This window comes from Ammospiza nelsoni, chromosome 3 (genome assembly GCF_027579445.1).
Source record: "Ammospiza nelsoni isolate bAmmNel1 chromosome 3, bAmmNel1.pri, whole genome shotgun sequence".
NCBI classification, from domain to species: Eukaryota; Metazoa; Chordata; class Aves; order Passeriformes; family Passerellidae; genus Ammospiza; species Ammospiza nelsoni.
The window spans coordinates 100,660,242-100,682,408 of record NC_080635.1 but is presented as its reverse complement, the minus strand read 5'-3'; the positions used below and the strand labels follow the sequence as shown (position 1 = coordinate 100,682,408).

At 37.1% G+C, this 22,167-nt stretch overlaps 1 protein-coding gene across 4 annotated transcripts in view; it reads right to left on the bottom strand.

Annotated features, from left to right (window-relative positions):
• Nucleotides 1-22,167, bottom strand: part of KHDRBS2 (KH RNA binding domain containing, signal transduction associated 2) — a 340,127-nt gene that overhangs the window by 212,732 nt on the left and 105,228 nt on the right. For all 4 annotated transcript variants that reach the window (XR_009418061.1, XR_009418060.1, XR_009418062.1 and 1 more), the window contains exon 3: nucleotides 21,646-21,762. Coding sequence is in view for 1 of the 4 variants with exons in the window: in XM_059468285.1 (XP_059324268.1) it covers nucleotides 21,646-21,762 (117 nt within the window). In the remaining 3 variants the exon portion in view is untranslated. The remainder of the gene's footprint in view (nucleotides 1-21,645; nucleotides 21,763-22,167) is intronic.

Sequence of the window (22,167 nt, the reverse complement as noted above, 5' to 3'; positions counted from 1 at the left end):
ATGTAATGTGAAGTATTTTCAGAAAATGCAAGGGAAATAACAGAATAGGCACAGCATTGCAATGGGCAGGTCAATGAACCTGTTGGATGACTTGTGGGATGGAAGGGGATGATATTGATCTGGCAGATTTTCATTAGAAGAAAATCACTGAGCAGATGCAAAACAAAAAGCAGGATCTTCTGACCTAAGCATGTCTGTTGTTTGATAGGACATTTTCCAAAGTTATCCCTTTAATACAACACACTTCAAACCACCAGAAAAGAGGGTGAGAACAGGCCTTGCTCTTTCTTACGACCTTACACCACGGTTGCACAGATGTGGCAGATAAGACCACTTCCAATACAAATACTGGATTTCATGGCATGCAAATTTTCCTCAACATAAACACAAATCAGTATACACAGTGTAAATTAAAAATTTCTTTCACCACCTCCACCTTAAAGGGAATGGTAAAAATCAGTAAAGATGAATCAGATGAATACCCTAACTTACTTAAAAAATCTTTTTATCCATACCACTCAGACTCGAAAGACAGTAGGGTATCTGATGCATGCTTGAGGAGGAGAATTGCTCAAAACTAAAGGAAGCAGAAAAATGTTTAATTCACAAGAAAGGTTTATTAGCCACGCTCCCAAGCAAGTGTCATGAATATTTTCCTGACTACAGGCACTGTTAGTGCTTTACAGTTATTCTATGTAGGCAAAAAGAAATGAATTAAGTATTCTGTAAAAGCTTAGAAGCTTCTCAATGAGTGTGTGGCAAGGAATCAGTAAGCGCCTTCTGTCTATTGGAAACAGAAACTCAAAATATGAAAGAGCTACTTCCTGGAACAGGCCCAAATGAGATGACATTTCTGACAGGGCCTTGATTTTTATTGTAATATACTGGTTTTGTGGGCTGGTGCCTAATATCTACTGAATTACATCACTTTAAGCCATCTTCTGCCACTTCACCTTCCCAGGATTTCCAGAACTCCCCAGCGGGATTTTAATGGCACTGCTGACTGGTGCGGAGGCTGCAGGCAGCTGTCGGACTGACTTTTCCTTCCTCACAAAGGAGGAGGTGCCACCCTGCACCTCTTTTCTTAAGCAATAAATTCTTGGAGGAAAGTCTGGATTCTCATGCAGAATACTATGCTTTTAAAGGCAATTTCCTCAATGAGATTACAAACTCTGTGAACTGTGCAGAGCCATGTCTCCTTGCACGTGCTGCGGAAGGCGCTCCCCTGGGGCCGCCGACAGACAGAGCAATGACACAGCAGCTGCTGCCAGTGCCCAGTGGGTTTTGGGAATGTGAACAGCGTGTGCATGTGAAAAACCACTGAGCTGTGCTGCCTAACACTGGCCACGTTATCCACAGCACCCTTTCAGAGGGTTTGCTCTGGAAATCAAGACCGACAGCTTGTGAGAACTTGGCACCATGCCTGCTCTTCTGAGCCTCAGGCTGCCAAAGCCCGAGGATTAGAGAAGAGAAAAGGGCTTTCAAGCACAACAAGAAAGGATGCAGCAAGTAAGACAACTGCTGTGTACACAGTGGCAATGCTGGTGGCCTGAAATGAATACTGCTGAATAGTTGGCAAAATGTCTAGAAGACCGAGAAGTTCAGTCTAGCAGCAAAACTGGGGACCGAAAACACTGAGAAAATGCAACTCTGTTTAAACATCCAGGCGTGATGAAACTGGCACTCAGGGTATACATCAGGGGTACAAGAAGCATTTAGAAATTTCTGAACGTTATATGAAACAAAGGGATGTCCAGATAAGAGTAACTGGGAGACAAATAAAACCTAGCCAGAAGAAGTTAAAAAGAATTTAAGAAATTAGTGGTAGTCACAGAAGTACATTAACACCCTCAAGTTTTTATAAAAAAATTGGTCCACAGTACTAGCTGCATGCCAAAAAACATATTACAGACAAGACAGGCAATTATCCAAGCAGTACAAGGCTTAGAACACAAAACATGCCAGGACACACCAGTGGGTATGAGAAGTTTAACAAACATAAAAGATGGGAGGAAAGTGTGTGGGACGTGAAGGTTGAAGTTCACAGTACAGGGTACATGAGATACCCTCAGGCACTTTAAATAGCACTAGACACTCATGTTTAAGCAAATCAACACTCAAGACTGACCAGAGAATAATTCAGCTTGCCTTAAGACAGATGTCTGTATTTTGTCACATGAAGAGATAATTGCACCCTAATGATGGTGGTCATTAAATCTCCACCCTTTCCAACAAGGGTTTATGCACTTTGTTGCCATACAGCCATTTTCCATTTATGCATCTGAATCAGGAGCTGTACTTAGGCACAGGAGGAATTTAGGTAAGATGGCCAAAACTTTGTTTGGTCATCAGCAGTGCAGAAGATGGACTGCAAAAGTGAAAGTAGAGCAGCACCCTGATAAAATAAAAACCAAACATTTCCAAGGCTTGCATGACCTTGGCAGGGAGGAGGTTGTTTATTTTTTCCCAAATTACACATTATTCAACCTCAAGAAGACAATATTCTTTTCCTTGGATTAAATCCACATACATTTACTAGCTTTATTAGATTTTTCTAGAAGTCCTTCTTTTCTGATGTACCATCACAGAAATAACACTATGTCCATATTAATTAAATTATTAATTTTTACTGTGGCTAAATATGTTGTTCATGATACCTAATTTTTTTTCAGAAGTTTATAATGTAAAACTGTTGCTATTAAAAATATTATTTTCTATTTTTGAAAACATTTTTAGTTCCAGAGGTCACATAAAAATTCAAAAGAAAGTTATATGCTGTTCTGCAGAATATCTTATACCGTATTGCAACCTATTCTCTATAAATTGCAACATATTCTCTAAGAAAGTATGACTTTATATTTCAAAGTTCCTTTTATATTATGTTGCAAAAGTACTCGATGATGTCATTTTTACAAAAACTACTTGACAAGTCATTCCTATTCATGCCAAAACTAAATGGAAATTGCAGTATTAAGTATTTAAGGGCTGATCACTGAAACCAATAGTCTGCCAGAAACATGTATTTATGAAATGCCTAATAAGAATGCTGGAATCACTTTTGAAATTATATTCATATTCAACAGATTTTGGAAAAACAGAAAAGTAAAGCTCAGTAAGGCAATTAAAAATGGAGATAAATAACATTTTTCACTGTAGAACACAGTCAAAAGTTTAAAAATATACAAAAAACTAATGATATATAATTATGCAATAACTGCAATTTGAGATTTATTTTGTTCTTCTGCACATGATCATAATCAATGAGAGCCAAGTAGACTATTTTTTATTTTTTAATAAAAGTTTAGAAAACTATAAACAGTAATCTAGTACTTAGGAACTGTTATTTTTTCTTAGGAGCTACAATCTTTACTCAGCTTGGCAACATTGATCTTAATATCTTATTATGGTAAGAAAAAAGGACCTTTCTTTGTTGTTGTTACAAAACCATTGTCTTTCTCAGGCTCAATAAAAATGTTCTCTGCAATAATGACACTCTAGGCTGCCAAAAATTAATCCCACTCAAACCTATTAATGAGATCTTGATATGCATATGAATACATTAAAAACTATGATACAAGAAAAAGAGTGGGAAGATCTGGAAGTAATAATAATAATCTAACTAGGTAAGAATCATGTGCAAAACTGAAAGCTATACTACTAATTTTTTTCAGACATAAAATCTGAGACAATAGAGATTTCCTACATTGGTATCTATTTGAGCAGCAAAAGCAGAATGCAAATAAATTACATTTGAGATTTCCTTCTACTGAACCCACTCCAAGGTCACTGAAGAAGTTACTTAACCATATCAGGACTTTATTTAAATACAGGTTCAAATTCAAAGTCAGACTTTATGCTCTCACTATTCATTAGCATAGACATAAACATACAGGCTGGGTGTTGCACACCCAGGTATCTTTATGCCTTCCCAAATTAAATCTGTATTTTTATCACAGAATAAAAGAATGGTTTCACTTGGAAGGGACCTTCAAGATCATCTATGTCCAAGTGGTCTGTTATTGGGCAGGGACATCTTCTATTAGACCTTCTGTTAGCCCAAAGCCCCATTCAGTCTGGCCTTGAACACCTCGAGGGATGGGACACCCAGAACTGCTCTGGGCAACCTGTTCCAGTGCCTCACCACCCTCATCATAAAAAATGTCTTCCCAAACACTCCAGTCTAAATCTACCCTTTTTCAGTTTAAATACACTGCCCCTTGTACAGTCACTACAGGCTCAGCTAAAAAGGATTTCTGTGTCTGATTTGTAAGCCCCCTTTATATGTAGAAAAAACACAAGCAGATCTCCTCAGAGCCTTCTCTTCTCCACGCTGAGCACCCCTGCTCTCTCAGCCTGTCTTTGCAGGAGAGGTGATCCAGCTCTCTGACCCGGTGTGGAGCCACTCTAGCATGTCCATGTGTTCTGCATGCTGGGAAGCCCAGAGCTGGACACAGTTCGTACCCCAGGTGGGGTCTGACGAGAGTGGAGTCAGGGGCAGAATCCCCCCACTGCCCTGCTGGCCTGGCTGCTTTTGAGGCAGCCCTGGATGTGCTTGGCTTCCTGGACTGCAAGTGCACATTGCCAGCTCAGGTCCAAGTTCTCACCCAACTATTTCACTTTACTTCACAGTGATACATCAGCACTACTGGCCTAAAGAAGCAGCTTGAGGTCAATCTTGTGCAAATGTGGTTGCACCACCCGACTTCAGGCATGGACCTTACCTAGCTAAATGAGAACCCTGATCACTCCTGGGCTAGGCAGCAGAGCAACAGCCTTGCCTGAAGGATGGCAGAATGCAGCAATGAGTTCACCTGTAATGATGTGAATAGCAGCGCATGGAAAAGGGGAAATTTCCCCTTTCTTTTATGTCTGAGTTTACTGAAACTTCAGAGAGGTGCATGTTGTTTGCAGAACTCAGCATATCCATGTCAGGCCCACACCAGGGACTGTAAAAGTACAAAAAGAACAATCTATCTAAAGGGTTAGACATCGTCCAGATTAAATAACACAATGCTTTTGAACTGAGAATAAAGTAATAAACAAGACAGAAATAAAATTCCACTTTAAAAACCCCCAACAACAAAAAAGACCAACAAAATCCAAACACATAAAAAACTACAAACAGCTCAAAGTTCCAACTACTGCAACTCAGTCACCAAAGACATCTAAAAAAAGTATTAAAGAATAAACAATATAGAATTATCATTTTATGTGTAGTCTCAGCATTTTTGGTTTTATCCCCTGAGATGCCAAAAGGCAACAGAATAATTGCTGACATTTCCAGTCACTCAGATACACTCATATTACTTCAGAAGCACATGCATCTTCTTAATGACACTCAACTGTGGCCAACATAACACATAAAGAATGACTTTTCTATAAATTAAAATGAGAGCATACATCAAAAATCACAGAAATAAAGGAACAAACTATCATAAATATGTCATGGTGTATGGAAAAAATCCCAGTTTTTCATGCCCAATAATATCTGAGCCTTAATGCAATGATGCTTCCTTTAAGTCTATAAACCCTTTTCTTTAACTTACAGAAAATGAAAGAAATAAATCAAACTCAAGATAGGAAAACTCATTAGATTGGACCCACCTGTTATAGCTTTTTTTGCAATTCTTATCTAAAAAGATTCTTGGATTTCCTTTCTGGTATCTGGAATCTCTTCTAATACTTGCCTACAATACTCCTCCCAAACTTTCAGAAACATACATAAAATATATTCCAAAGATAAAAGAGTTGTGCTTTTTTCACTTTTTTCTTTCTAATGACATTTCCTCATCCAAGGCAACAACAAAATCTTTGCATAAATATCTTAGCAAAATTTAATTAGGTATGCTGAATGAAGACACATAACATATGCTTCTATGCTAGCCAATGTATTATGAAGAGTTATTTGATACTGTATTTCATGGTATACAGTGATAACTTATGTGTGAGAGAAACAAATTCTCTCCTCAATCACATTGGCTTTTTTAATTATCCAAGAATATAATTTGCTCCTCTTTCTCCTCTCAATTTTATAAACCACTGCATACTATTTCCAGAGCCAGGAAATGACACTAGATTAATTAATAATTCATTGTAGTATGACATCTCCTAGATTTCACTGCTGAAGTACATTCTACAAATAGCATAAAACAAAATGTGAAAATTTGCCCTTATTGCTATATATTAAGAGCAAAATTTATAGTTGTGACATGGAGAAGCCCAGTTTGGAAACTAAAGTCCATACAACAAACAATATGGTCTATGATCTAACAAAGCCCTTTCTCATTGAAGCCCATGTGAAAAAAAGTAATTTAAGTTTACATAGCAGGCTTCTTTGCTGCATTTTTCTGCTACACATGTAAAATCCTTTCATCTATTTTAAGTATAGATTATTCCCTTCATTAACAGATTGCCAGTATACATTTGAAATGTATTTCTGTAGATGTATTAGGCCAAATTCCATATACTCCTAACAATGAATAAAAACTTTTTCTCTATATTTAAGTACTTTTGCAACCTTTTATAAACTTTATATTCTAGCTGATATACTTCAATGAAATGAATGTGTCATCTTCATTTAATAGTGAACTTGCATTAAAACTATTTCATCTGGGTATGCATCTGTAGATCATAATGCATATTGTATATTTTGAACATTAAGCAGAAAAGTAATAAAGGGTAAACCCTAAAGAAAAAAACCACAGCAGTTACTGATGTGAACCTCATTAAAACCTCCACATTTTATAAGTTCAGCTACTATATTTTTAATTTTTTTTTTGCAGAATATATAATAGTGTTTCGCCTACAAACTTCAGACTAGGAAGCAGTGAGAGCTGTCTGCATCATGAAAGGAGAAAGGAAATGTGCAGATTCAATATGTCACTCTGCTGATGTAATAAGAAAGAAAAGAGAGAAGGTGGCACAAAACAGACAACACCAAAGACCACAGTTTCAAATACAGGAATTGTAAAACATAGGGACTCATGTCACAGTCATGGACACACAGAATGGTTTGGTTTGGAAGGGACCTTAAAGATCATCCAGTTCCTACCCCCAGCAATGGACAGGGACATCTTCCACTAGAACAGGTTGGTCAGAGGCTCATCCAAACGGGCCTTGAACTCTTCCAAGGGTGGGGCATCCATAACATCCCTAGGCAACCTGTTCTTGTCTCACCACCCTCACAGTAAAGAATTTCTTCTTAATATCTCATCTAAACCCACTCTCTTTCCGTTTAATGCCATCACCTCTTGTCCTGTCACTATGGGCTCTTGTAAGCGAATAATCTCTCTTCATCTTTGTTGTAGATTCGCTTCAGCTACTGGAAAGCTGCAATTAGGTCCTCATCTCAAATTATTCAGTGTCTGGATCATGAAGGGGGCCAAAAAAAAAATTTCAAGGCTTAATATTGTCCTAGGGTGACATAATGATTCTTGGATCCCCATTCGTGTGTTCTGTTTATACTGGATATGATGTTCTGTGCCTTCAAGACTGGCTCTGAAGAGCGAAGTTTTGTTTTTTTATCTGCCTGCTCACTCCCCCACAGTCGGTGGCACACAGATGGGGAAGTACTTAGTGCTGCTTTTGCTTTGCTCTTGCTCTTGCTTTGCTCCTGCTTCTGCTTTGCTCCTGCTTTGCTCTTGCTTTTGCTTCTGCTCATTAGTTAGTTTAGCTAAGCAGTCTGAATTTTTCCTGGACTATTTTCCTTTCCCTTTTTTGGAACCACTCAAACCTGCTCCGGACTGGGACCTGGAAACACCGAGACTTTGCACCCTGTGGCTGCAGCAGCTGCCCCAGTGCCAGAGGGACTGAGAACAGAGCGACCACCCCCAAAAGATACTTTCTGAATTTGTCATCTTTTGCAGAGCAGTGGAAGAGTGGTGTCATCTGGTATTGTTCATTTTGTGTGCTGGAGGGTGCTGTGCCTGTTAATAAACAGGTTCTTTCCACTTCTCTCTGAGGAATCCTTCCCTAACTGGTTGTGGGGAGCGGCCATGGGGGTTTGCTTTCTGGAGGAGCACCCTCTGGGAGGTTTTCTCCCAAATTTGCCCTAAACCAGGACAAATATCACATCATTTTTTTACCACACACTTTTCAGCATCATGATTGAGCCTTCTAGTTAAAAGTAGTTGAAGAAAAACCTTCCTATATATAACTGGGTGATGATTGCAAGAGATTCATTTCTGTAGAGCGAGTTTCAGCAATTGCAGCTAAATCTTCAAAAGAACAAACTAAAATATTAATTCTGTTTGCAACTGTTGAGACTCAGGATTTGGCCTTGAAATAGTAAAACAGAATTAATAATTTATTGTCAAACTATTCAAGAGTACACATTTGCTACATCAATTTAAAGAAATGTGAAACATTAATTTTGGACTTACATATATACCTTTGGATCAAGTCTGTTAACAGCTAGAGATTCAATATAACCAGTGTTACACTAGAGTTGAAAGTTATATAGATGGCTAATTATATTTTTAATTAGGAAGTAAGACTTGCTGGACATTCCCTATATCCCCTCATTCTGTAAACAGACCCCTGGAGAAAGATTACCAACACAATACAAACAATTTTTTTTTTCTCTCTCATGCCAGATAAGCATTTGGTAAAAGACTTTTTTAACAAAGGAGGAGATAAAAAGCAGGACCTGCTTCTAGAAAGAAAAACAGAGAAGCTTTTATTTATTTTTCCTCATTTCATAAAAGTTACTCTTAAGTGAATTCTTTAGAGTTTACAGACATTCCCTAAATCATTCATCTGCTGGGGCACCAAAACACACAGTGCAGCCATTGACTTTCACAGCAGGGTTTGTAAGCACAGGGAGGGAAGATTTGCCTGTAAGGCCAAAATTCAGCAAAGCATTTGCACATTCATAAACTAAAAACATCCCAACTGTGCTCCTGTGTTCTTTAAACACAGTTTATGAGATCAGGGTCCAGCAAGTGCTAGAGTTACTACCAAAGATTTGGTTTCAAAGAAATTTCTCAGAGACTGTGGAAGGAAGAAGATGACAGGAGGCAGGGATTAGGGCAAGGTTTTGTGTTGATTTTAATCACTAACTGCTACCCCTCTTGACTCCTCCACAAATTCTGAAAAAAGAAAAAAAAAAAAAGAAAGAAAGAAAAAAAAAAAAACCATTCTATTTTGTACTAGAAATTGACTTGATCTTATCCAAACCAAAGGAATATATGAGTTCACATACAGATGCAAAATCACATCAATAAAAAAATAGGCAAAAGAGCCTGAGAGCCTTAAGTACATCCACAGATGTCCTTAGGTATGGGATATATTCTGTAGGGATAACAACTTATTCATCTTAACTCAGAAAACTCTGAATTTAGAGTATTAACATGCCAATTTTTAAGATTTATAATTATCAACAAATTAATTCTCTGCAGACCCCTCTAAATTAGATGGACAAGAGCTTTTACTGTAGGGGAAGTAAGAACTGAGAAATAAAGCCAAAGCCACTCAATGGTGGGAACTAAAGAAAATTTTATAGTCCTGCAGACTCCAAGTGCCAGCTCCAAACTGGATTGAATCCATGTTCACCTGCAATAAAAAAAACAGAAACTACAAAAATTAGGAAAAAGCAAATTATATCCCTTGCAATGCTAATATCATACTTTCTGATTCCGCTGCACATTCAAAACATAACTGTTAAAGCTGCACATATGCCTTACTTTAGCTATGTTTGATAATGCAGAAACACACCTCACAGCCAAGCATACTTGGAAAGAAGCTTGTCAGAGAATACCTCTCAGTCAGAGAATTTTCTTTTCAAAGAAGATGAAAGAAAGATGGGGTGGTTTTTCTTGTAATAAATGGCTATAAACTCAAACTAAATCTATACAGATTTCCTTACAGCTATTATTGAGACGCCGCAAATTATTGTGGATTACATAACAACAGTACTGTGATGAAGTTATATCTCCAAAGTTATATTGATGTGGGGTAGATAAATGAAAAAGGAATGATACATTACAACAGTAATCAATCTGAAAAACGATCCAGAGACTAATCAATGCAACTGAATAAGAGAACATTAATCCCTTATGGAGATATAACAAAGTAAATAATATCTAACTTAGCTATCTAAATTCCACTCACCATATTCTTCTATTATGTTTCTTGTGGAATTGAATTTCAGGGGACTCCAAAGAGTTGTTGCTCCAAGACTGATTTTTTTTTTCATTATTCTATTTAATTGTGTTCATTGTAATTTAATTTACTGTAATGCTGCCTCTATTGTGGCAATGCAAAATTCCTTGTAAGAGTAGCCTATTAAAGTATATTAAAAGTATTTATCATGATCCTCAAGAGTACAGATAACATTATGCATGGAAAACTGGGATTTAACATAATTGCTACAAATATTTCAAAGCAGTTCTTTCTGCATTTATCTATATGTAAAACAGGAAGAATAATAAACATAAAACTAAACTCAGCAAGATCAAACCTTGTCTTTATGAAGCTGCACGTAGATAAATAAAATACTTTGGAATATAAGTCATTGTTCTGAAAAAGTATAGATGGGAAAAAAAAATCAGGGTGAAAACATATTCAGTCCCCCAAATTGCTGTAAGCAATTGAGTTAATTTACCTTAATTTCCTTGTCTCTCTTTTTTTACCCTCCCATCTCTCACACATGAATGTGCTGCTTTACTTCTTCCCGTGTTTATTTTTTTTAAAGAAAACTTCTTGCCTGTTCCACAGGCAGGGACATCAGTGCCAGGACTCACCCTGACAATGCCATTCAGGATTGCAAATGCCATGTGCAGGAAAAGGGGGTGCCCAGGTGGGTGCATGGTCACACAACCAAACCTCCTGGGTAATGTGAGGTATGGGGGTGGGACACTGTCAGCAAGCACCAACTTGTTCTCTGACCAATGAAATACAAGTCAGCTGAAGAGTTTGGCACAGGATGTGAAACTCAGACTTTTGGGTGTGGAATTGGCACTATTGCAGACAGAGGGGAGATGGCAGCTGAGTCACTTGGCAGCTTGTTTCTAATGCATAATACATGTCTACATAGCTTTGTTTACTTTGCTGGGATATTTAGAAAACCTTACAGTGTTCCACAAACAAAAAATTTAAACTGCTTTCGGGTAAGAAAACTACAAAACATTTACAAGTTGACAAACCAGAAAGCATGTTAACTTTTTCTCTGCTAAGGGCTACCTTTACCCTTCTCCCATTGCTCTCTTGCCACTTCTTTGCCTTGCCTTCTTTAAAGTTTCATGGTCTTCCATTACCTACAACTTAAAAAGAATAAAGCTGAAGCACTACCTCAATATTTTGCCCTTTGGAAGCAGCCTAATTTTGCAGAAAGAAAAGAATGTGTCCCATCTTCTTAAGATTGTAAGAAGCAATCTTACACCCAGCAGTGTAAGTCTTACAAACGTCCTGTCAGAACTATAGAATATGTAAGTCTGTTTTAACATTACATTGAAGGGAGGTGATAAAGACTTTTAATATCACCACTGTGTTACATCAGTAATAAAACAGCATCTGCTTGAGGTCTGATGTGATTCTTATGTGAGGACAATGCAATTTTCTTAACTATCAGTTTCAGAGTATGAAATTTTTAACACAGAGCTAAATTGCCCTCTTGGCTATTCTGTTTTGAAAATGTCATCACTAATTACATGGAAGCATTGGATCACTCCATGAATTGTGCTAGTAGGAAATACTTGCATTGCTCTATCTTATTGAATCCCTACAACCACTCTAACACCACTCTTCAGACTGGAGCTCTAGTCTAAAAATTAACAGAGAACTGTATGGAGATTGCATGTGAATTTCATTTGCACACTCAGCTAAATACTGAGAGTAATTTATTCCTTGCACTGGTTGTTGGCAAAAATGCCACTGGCTTCAGCAGTACAAGAAATGCACTTGTGGGACTCTGGAAGTGTTAGAGAGTATCTTATGGACCTCCTTAAGCATCGAAGAAGAATAGTCCAACAATTTTCAAATTCAATTAAATTACAAACATTTAAAGTACTCAAATGAGTGTCCCATTTTCGTGGTTGTTTTAACCTGTCTTGGCATGTAACCAATCTATGCACTTTAATTTTTCATCAGTAATTAATACAAGTCTAACGTAGGAAGATATGATAATCTCAATTTTTTATGCCAATTTAAATTTTCAAATTTAAAATAAAACCTCATGTTCTAATATTCCATGTGTACAAAGAAATGTAAGTATTTTTTTATTTAATACCAAAAGAATTCATTAAAACAAGAATATCAAAGAGATCACAAACTTTGGCTCGGTTTCTTTTAATAAGCACCTAAACTTGCACAAATTATTTGGCATTTACACCCTTTTTCAAGAAATCACAGACAAATGAGTTACAGAATCAATGAGGCAGACTGTTTCCAATATTTACAGTCTAAAGTTTATAGTCCAAAATTTGTCTCTGAGAGACAAAAAGGACATGAAGTTTTTTTTCATTTGTTCAATTTAGGATTTTTCTCCCCTAGGGAATATTTACTGAGCAAAATGCCACCAGATCAATCTTCACCAAGGTCTTCTTTGTTACCATTGCCTCAGGGAGACACTGGATAAGAAGTGGTCAGGAAATAAACGTGATGCTCCCTTGACCCAGCAGTTCCTAATGGCTTATTCCTGACTCTGATGATAGCCCAGATTTTGTACCACTGAAAACTCCAATACTGAGGAATAACATCTACTTTGTGCAACATCCTGTGTCCCTTTTCACAAGCCAACACAGTCTACATGTGAGTATCCAATTACACAAAAAAAAGCTGCAGTAAGTTGGGCTCTAGCTATAACACTAGAATGCTGTGAAAGTCTGCTGACACAAACTCACATGCAGTATTTTTACAGAAGGGCAACTAAAAATTTCTGGCTGCCATGAGGGCAGGAAGAGGCTGCTTACTGAGAAATATAAATGACCTCTCTAATGAGACAAAAAAAGTCCTGTTCACATACTACTACAGTGCCCAGGCAGAAAATGCAGAGGAGAACTGGAATCTGACTGGAGAAGTCAACAGAGTGCCCTGGTGCCCAGTCTTCAGACCTAGATGCTGAAGTGCAGGTCAGAGCTTACAGGCAGCACAAACCACAAGCCACATCTCTAGAGAAAATATTTCTCTAGAACTCTAAATATTTCTCTAGAAACTCAACAAGGGGGAAGTCCCTGTTGCAGAGACAAGGAACTACACTGCCTCATGTTTGCGCAGGAAGCAGTAATTTGGTGGGTTCTGATACTGCTTTTTCCAATATAGATATATTTTTCCAAACCTAAGAATGATTTGGTACTGATGCTTTGTCTTTACATGCTGCATGAAACTCAGCAGAAAAATAAAAATCCCCATTTAGGACAAGGAATGATCTGGAGGCTTATTCAAGTATGACTTGAGAAGGCAGCAGGTCTTATATCAAAGTGAAAAGAACATTGTTGACTAATTTGGTGATAATTGCAAAGTAATTTTACTTGAGCTATTTGTGCTATACTTCTCCTAAAATGTAAATGATGTCAACTCCATTTAAAATGCAAGTCCTACCAATGTGTAGAAACATTTAGGAAATGAGGTTACAAATCAATCTTGAGACTTTGGAAGTGACTGTGCATCTTTTGGGGATAAAAGAGTTGAACATTAAATAGCATGGGAGTTTAAAATGGTCAAGAGACAGACATCCCTAGTCACTGTGCAGAACAAACCAAGGAACTGGCTAACACAGAGAGACTCAATGCTCAATCATGAATTGGAGCAATATATCACACACACATCTTTCTTTCTCTCTCCACATGTGCATACAGATAACAAAGCTTTCAAAAATCTTACCTTAAGCCTAACTCCTCTAAGCAAGGTCAGAGTGGTCACCCACCCAGTAAAAAAAAGCAGAGCTGTTCTTAACCCAAAAGGAATTGGTTCAAAGGCTATTTTCTCTGCAGCAATATGGACTAAGTACTTGAACCCATTCTAAAATTCAGAGAGAGATGTCAGAGAAAACATTGTAAATCTCTGATATAAATATAACAAACCACCTTTGTAAGAAAAAAATCCATACTGCAAAGAAACAAACTTGAGAGAAATGGAAACAAATGGATTTCCAAAACTTTATAGCACAAACTGAAAAAGCCAGGGACTACTCTGCTGCAGATCATTTGAAACTGCATAAATTGAAGGAAAAGAGGCCACTGCTCTTTCTAACCAGGTTCCAACCCCAAAGTTACTGGGAGATGCCTGTTAACACAGATGAGCTTTCTGATATACACTGAATGATGTATCACAAGGCCTCTCCTGGGTTAGGTATGCAGATAGGATAATCTGAATATCAGGAAGGGAAGAATTCATCCCAGTGGGGCCAGTTAACTCTTCTGGCTCAATGGCTTCATATTTTTGAGCTTGATTCCACTTCACCCAGCAAGCCAGACAAATAGGTAACTAATGGAACCTGCACAAACTGTTAAACAGAAGATGCTCCTGTCTGCCAGGGATGTGGTGATACAAATCATTTTGGGAAAGGCAACAGTCCTACTGTCTTTCCCAAAATCATTTGTAGCATCACATTCCTGGAAGACAGGCAAGAGGCATAAAAACCAAAACATGCAGAGATATGACAAGAAAATAAGAGGTTTATGACTCTCCATCTAGAAAGACTCTGACTGAATAGACATATTCTCTTTGTGCAAGAGGGAGGATAAATTACTGAAAGCACTCAGTTTACTGTGGTATCAAAATATAGAAATTTAGTTAAAAGAATGTGGCTGAGAAGCAGAAAAGAAAATTTGTTTTTTTCAAGGTGTTGCACTCTGGGTAACACAGAATTGTCTGAAAAAAGGAGAAGAAGCAATTTTCTGGAAACAAGCTGATTTGCACAAATCTCTGAAACATAAGAGGGGGCAGATGATGTGTGGACATAAGATACCTAGGAGAAGTAATGGAAAAAGCATTTTTCATTAATGTCTCATCCACTGGCTTCTCACAAATTGATTCTATAGGCAATCGTAAGTTCAGATGGAAGAATAGTTTCAAGAAAAATAAAGAAGAAAGTCAAAGGAATGAAAAGTATGTGCTGAGAAGATGGTGCATGAAAGCTTGCCAAGGACTGGCAAGCCTGGAGACAACTGGTGCTGGTGATTGAGCACACATTGTGTCTGTGTGAGTCTGGAACTCAGCCTGCGTCCAAGATAACTGCTCTATGCTGATGAAGACTATGGGGTCACATATGCTGCCAATGAAACAGAGGATCCTCTGACAGACTTTCTGAATACCTACCTGCCAGTAAAGCCCTCTATTTTCTTAGTACATAGTTAGAGTTGTCTTCCCAAATGTTGCTCTAACCAGGTAATTGTGAGACTGTAGTTCAGATGGGAGACTCAATAAGATTAATAGCTTCTGAGAATAATATTCGCCTTTAGCAAAAACCTAAACAACTGCAATACCTAACAGAATAAATAAAAGTTTATAGAATAAAAACTATTCTAAGAAATATTGGTTGTGATCTCTATCTACCATAAATTGCCTCCCCTATCAGGGGAAAAAACGATTTTACAACTCACGAGGGGTGATACACAGAGGTATTTTCCAAGAAACTGGGGTGGTTGAGCACCTGGAAGTTGTAGAATACAAGTAAGATTGGAGGAAACAGTGATAAAGATGCTCTCTTCTTTTAATCTGTGCCTGCCAACACATTTATGTTTTCTCTGTATCACAAGAAAGTATTTTATTTAGAATTTTTTTTCAAGAAAAAACCTAGCTTTAAATTGTGAAAGCCTTTGGCACCTTTTGACATGCTCTCTTAAAGGAAAAATGGAGAGAATGAAGATTACAGTAAGATTTAAAGAGTTAACATCCTGTTGCCATTTTGGTCCTTGAAGATTTCAGTTTCAAAAGATGGGGTGGTCTGCTTTTTGTTTGTTTCCGCTCCCTTGCATTTTTCTTTGTTGCTGGTTGTTTGTTATGGTCCCTATAGCCCCACAGCCGTTCATACCAGGAAGCTGAAGGTTTTAAGGAAGACAATAAAACTGTGCTGCAGCAGAAGCAGTGTGCTCTTGTAACTTTGGCTCACATCTCGAAGGCAAGCTGAGGGCCCAGTCCTGCTCTTGGTCAAAAACCTGTTTGTGGGGTGAAATGTCTGTAAGCTGCAAGGTGCTGTGTCTGTAGACATAAAAACACAAAGTCTTTATGACTTTTAAACACAAAAAAGGAAAACCTAACTGAAAAATATAAAATGGGTGAGCAGCAATTAATGATTTAAAACTGCTATTGATGCTCCTAGCTGTGAGCTAGTTTTCTAAATTAAATGCCACTCATTGATCTGTTTCCCCTAGAGATTTTCCAGCTGAATATGATAAAAGAAGTACTTCAAGGGAACAGAAATACTTGCCTAAGAAATTAACATTTCAGAGATTTTGCACAAAGTCCAAATCAAAATTCCCAGCAGACTGGAAGTAAATCTAAAGGTTATATTTTAAAAAACTAAATTGAATTCTTATAGGGATTCCCAAATTTCTACCTCCAACTCTAAGAGCAGAAACTCCTGGAAACACACTGAGCTAAACTATCATTGCCATAAGCCATAGGAAGAAACTAACAGGCACAGGTGGAGGGGCACCAGTGTAAAATGTAGTGCAACAGACCACTAGGTGATTTTTGGTTGGTTTTGGTTTGTTTTTGGTTTTTTTTTGGTTTTTTTTGTTTTTTTTTTTAACTTTCTAAAGTCTTTTGTAACTTCCTATTCTTGTTGAGAAGGCTGACACTCTCACTTGGAAAAAATATTGCATATGCACCTATACTGCATGACCTTAAACATTTTGACAGGTAGTGACACTCAAAAGCTTTTAAAACTCTGGACACCAAAGACAACACTTTTGATCTCACATTTCAGTGAAGCAATAGCATTGGGGAAGAATATAATGCAATTCTTGGACCACAACATTCTATTGACAAAACCTGGTACATTTTTCTTCTCTTTTGGCTATCAGACCATTAATTTATAACTTTTTTGAAAAAACAATGAAGTCAAGAGAATCCTATTAAAGGACTAGCTTTCCTCTATTGGAACACTATGCCCATGGTAGTCATGACCTAATGAAAAAACGCATTGTGCTTCAAACCAAAAACCTATTGGGCATTATTCGCATTACACACGGACTTAATCCTGTAAGATATTGAAACAGTTATTTAAAGGTTGCAGGACTGACCTCACAGCACTTAGAATTTGCAGGGAAGAGACCAGTGCACACTGCAACTATGGCATATTTTCAAAACCTTTTTTAAGGCAATCACATAACACAGCTGTTAAAAACCACTCTAAAGCAAACATGCTAATAATTGCATCTCGGTAGCTTCCCTGTGTGCTCATTTCAGATCTTTTTAATTGCAAACAAGCTCTTAATGCTAGGTTTTTTTTATAAAGAAAAGGTAATGAAACAAATTCTGTTTAACAGGGAAAGCTGTTGTCCAGTGACAGTGGACCTTATTTGGAAAGCACTTGACCCACAGATTAAAGAAAGGCACATAGCTAGACTTCAATTATCTCCTCTTTCCTGAAGAACTAGTTTTAACAAAAACCCCAACTTGAAGAAGGCAGCAGTTAAAAGTGCTCAGTAGCTGATAAAACACTGAATCACATAAAAGTAGTTTATGAGGTTTTTCAAAGCTGCAGTGCAACTTTGTTCTCTAAGTTTTCATGTTTTATAGGAAGACAATATGAATCTTGAAAAACAGAATCCTTTCTATAGCCAGGACAAATGACACAACTAAGTGCAAGTTTAAGGTATGAGAGAAATGGGTTATAAACAGATAATCTGTAGAATAGGAAATGGTGTTGACAGGATTTCTCTAGGTAAAAAAGTTTTAAATTGGAATGGCAATTATATTTCTGTTGCCATTGAGTTATTAATGGCTAAAGGAAGGCAGCATTGACTCCATGCTCAGAAGGGATAAAGCGAGCTTTATTAGGAACTACACATATTTTATAGACAGGATCTTTCACCCAGAACCTGACTGGTTCTTAAACAGCACCCTTCACACCACTGGTTAATTCGGAACAACGACTTTTTAAAATATCTTTCCATAAACATCACATACCAACATTCCACATGTTCACAAACACCAGGCGCAGAGATTAAGATAAGAATTGTTTTAATTCTTTCTCTGAGCATTCTCCCAACTTTCCCCAGGATGATGCCAGGGAAGGTTTCTCTCTCTGTCAGCATCCACATACATCAGTCTGCAGAAGATTTCATGCAAACACTGTGACTTACATTTTCCTTCATGTGTGTCTGACAGCTCATGTGGTGCAGTAAAAGTCAATGTTTTAGCTTTTTTAAATCTAATAAATAACCTTGTTATCAGGACACAAATTTCCAAATTCTACTCCATGTAAGTAAAACGTGGTTCAAAAATATGTTTGGAGCAAAGACAATGTGACCTCCTTTAGTTTAAATAACTGATCAGTCTTCCAGATGTCTTGCAGGCGATAAACAATGAGTTTTCAGGAAAAGATATGTAGGCTAAAAAACTATTTTTCTTTTTTTTTCAACAAAATGAAAAGTAACCAAAAATCTTTTTTTGTCTAACACCTAATATATTACTAAATCAAAATTAAAACATTCTATTGTTCTTAGGTTATTCAGCTCTTCCAAACAGACTCCTTTAGGTCACTTTTAAAATAAAAATGTTCTTAAAAATAGAAACAAACTGCTGATGCAGTTATACTTGAGCATCTCTTCAGTAACATCTAACATAACTTTATGTGACATACATTAGCTCTGTGGTGCCTTGTGCACAATTGGAGCTGTTCATAATACACATTTTAGGTAAGTTGCATTGCCTTTTCAAATTAATCTATCCTGTTCCCACACTGTAGGCACAGCAGATACTCAGAAATCTCAAGTCACTCTCAACAAATGTTCCTTGTTGCTCTGAAAGGAAACAGCCTAAAATCTTTAGCCTCTAAAATTTACCCACAGGTTTCTTTAAAGAAGATAAGGAAATTCTGAGGAATAGACATACCTCTGTTCATATAATCTGCTTCTCAGACACAGAAACTCCCCCTCTGTATGACCAAAATTACTGACTATAGCCAGAGCAGCTCATTGTTGAGCCAAAAACTTCCCTGTTGTCATTTTGGCACTAAAAAACCTCACATCAGCAGATCAGTTCTTTTTGAAGATTTAAGTATCTAGGTATCAAGGGCATAAATTTACTCAGCACTTTTCAGCAGAAATTCTGTTTCTGCTTCTCTGCTGCAACTCAGCATGCAGCGGCAGCAGACGGGAGGGGAAAAGCACACATGCCTGCAGTCTGTCTAGAAACTGCTATGGCTCATGGCATAATATAGACAGCTTTAAGGAAATTCTAGTTTCTAGAGAGAAATTACATCGATTTTTCTTGAATACTCCTGCAAAACAAAGATCTATCAGTCAATATACATAAACTGATTTCTTTTATGGTTCAAAAAACCCATAAAAAGCCTCCAGACTTTGGTAATTTGTATTTAAATTAGTAAAAAAGTACTGCATAAATGATACTAGTGCACTTGTTTTTTGACAAGAAAACTGTTTTAACCAGAGCAAGTTGTACTTTCCTTAGCAATGTGGCAATTCACACCATTATTTATGCTCACAGTCAAACACATTTTCTTTACATTTTATCAGTATCTCAAACTAGAACAGCCTCTCCGAAATGCTAATTGTAACTATTACCCATCCCATGATTATTCTCACACTCTTTTGCAAGGAACTGGTAACATTGATGTACATGGATGAGAAAATTCCTGCCTCTCACTGCAATTGCACAGGGATTTTGTTTACTTTTCAGTCAGTAATGTCTAAATTGGATTAAGATAAATTGCTTATGAGCCTTTCTCTACAGAAACTGCTTTCAGCACTGCTATATTTAATGCCAGTTTACACTAGAACTTCATTTTTTTACACCAGTCTCATATGAATGAGTCTCCATGAAGCTCATACTCAATTTCAGATTATTCTTAAGGACTACAAACCTTTAGAAGACATACTCAAATTTTGCCGACATACTCATGGAGTGAACATAGTACCCGGCACGCTGGCACTGTTCATTATGGTCAGACAAAAATCAAATTATATGATCAGAAGAGTGACCAATCTAAAAATCACAAGTCTTAATCTGTCTAATAATGTGTTTAAACTTGTTTACACTCCCCTGTGTGGGCAATTGATGCTCTCAGCAATAATAATCTGAGTGGGTGGCTGAAAATGAAGTGACTGGGCCTCAGATGTAGCACTGATGCAAATGACTGCAGTTTAGCAGGACACACATTCTTTCATCTAGGGCAATATTTATGATTCCAGAAGTTAGACATAAGTAATTAAAATATTTTACCTGTCAATACTTGGAAATAAAATCAGTAGTGTTTTCAACATGTATTATCTTATAATCATAACTGAAGGGTCACTAAATGTCTGACTAAAATGTCATAAAGAAAACTCTGAAAATTAAATATTATCTGTTTGTGGATTTTTTTTTTTTTAATATTGCAATTGCAGACTTCATAATGTCTATGTGATTGCTGATACACATTACCAAGTCCAAATAATGCCAACCAAAAAATCCTGATTGGTCTTTCCTTTCAACATATTATTACTTTCATAATTTTAGCTACTAAGATTAATGACAGAGGTGACAGAAAGGAAAGAAGAATAATGCACAACATTGCTAGAGGCTATATACAGTTAAAATATAGTGAAATTAACAGTTAAAATATAGTGACATTAGGAGTCATTATTTCAGTGTTGACCATAATACTGCTATTCCATAGATTCTAAAAGACATCACAATGCAATCAGTACTTGTTCTTTGGGTAAAATATACATGAAAGCTTCCTTAATGACCTGGTTTTAGCTGGGATAGGATTAGTTTTCTTCCTAATAAATGGCACCCTGTTGTGTTTGGGATTTAGTATGACAATAATATTGATAAGACATGAATGTTTGGGTTGTTGTTTTGTAGTGCTTACCCCAATCCAAGGACTTGGAAGCAAAGCCAGGACAGTTGACCCAAACTGGCCAGAGGGATATTCCAAACCACAGAGCATCATGCTCAGTTTACAAACTGGGGGGGAAACTGAGGAGGAGTAGCACGTACCTGCAAGTAATTACTTAGGGGCATTGACCAGGCTGTGATTCCCAACATTTTTTTTTTCTTTATCTATGGTGCATTTTTACACACACTTAAGCCAAATGTCTAATTTTTTATCTTCTCCTATCGTCTTCCCTGAATAAATATTCAACATTAAAAAAAAATCTCTAAAGAAACAGAAAACAAAAGAGAAAACTCATTTATGTACACCAATACTAAAGCAGTAATATATACAAGCTGCACTTTCACAGGAGAAAAAGACTTTTCTCAGAACAAATGAACATGGTTTCTCTTTTAGGTGAATTACTTAAATAACAGTGATACTATAGCAATTGTGAAGGTCTAAGCAAGGTTGGCGTAACAAGAAAAAGAATATATTTAAACAAATTATGTAACTTGAAAAAAACAAACTAGCCTTGGAGTCAAGAGTCTATTATAGGCCTTTTAATTGAGTCATTAATAAACAGACAGGCAATCTAAGTGTAACACCTAAAACAACATATGTTTCAAGTAACTGCAACCAGAATACCGACACAGTACCTTAGCTTTATCCCTCATGGATCCTTTTCCCAGGATGGACATTTTTGCACCTGTTTCTTCTTGTAACCTCTTTAAAGAGTTTCCTCTTGGTCCAAGCAATTTCCCAACGAAATTGAACTAGAATGAAAATAAGAGAACTCTTTTAGACCCACAGGTACTTTTCCAAAAACTTAATAAACATGATGACTAAACAAGAAAATTTTACTTTCCTTTTAAAGAAATACTCCTACCTAGCTTTGAGCCTAATTGACAAAGATACAAGACTGGAGAACCAAGATATTCATTCATGTAGTGTGAAAGACTGTAAAAGCATTCATGGTTTATTTGAACCCTGGGTGGCTCCTCTCTAGGACTGACAGGCCAGTGGCTGCTAGGTTTAGTGAATTGCTAAACAAGGTATTTGCTCATGAGATGGTACTGGTGAAACTCAGAGAATGCCTCGGTTCTTTCCCAAGTTAGCCAGCTTTACTTGCAAGTAATATATCCTGCAAAGTTAGAGCTTTAGATAGATTTTTAGGATTT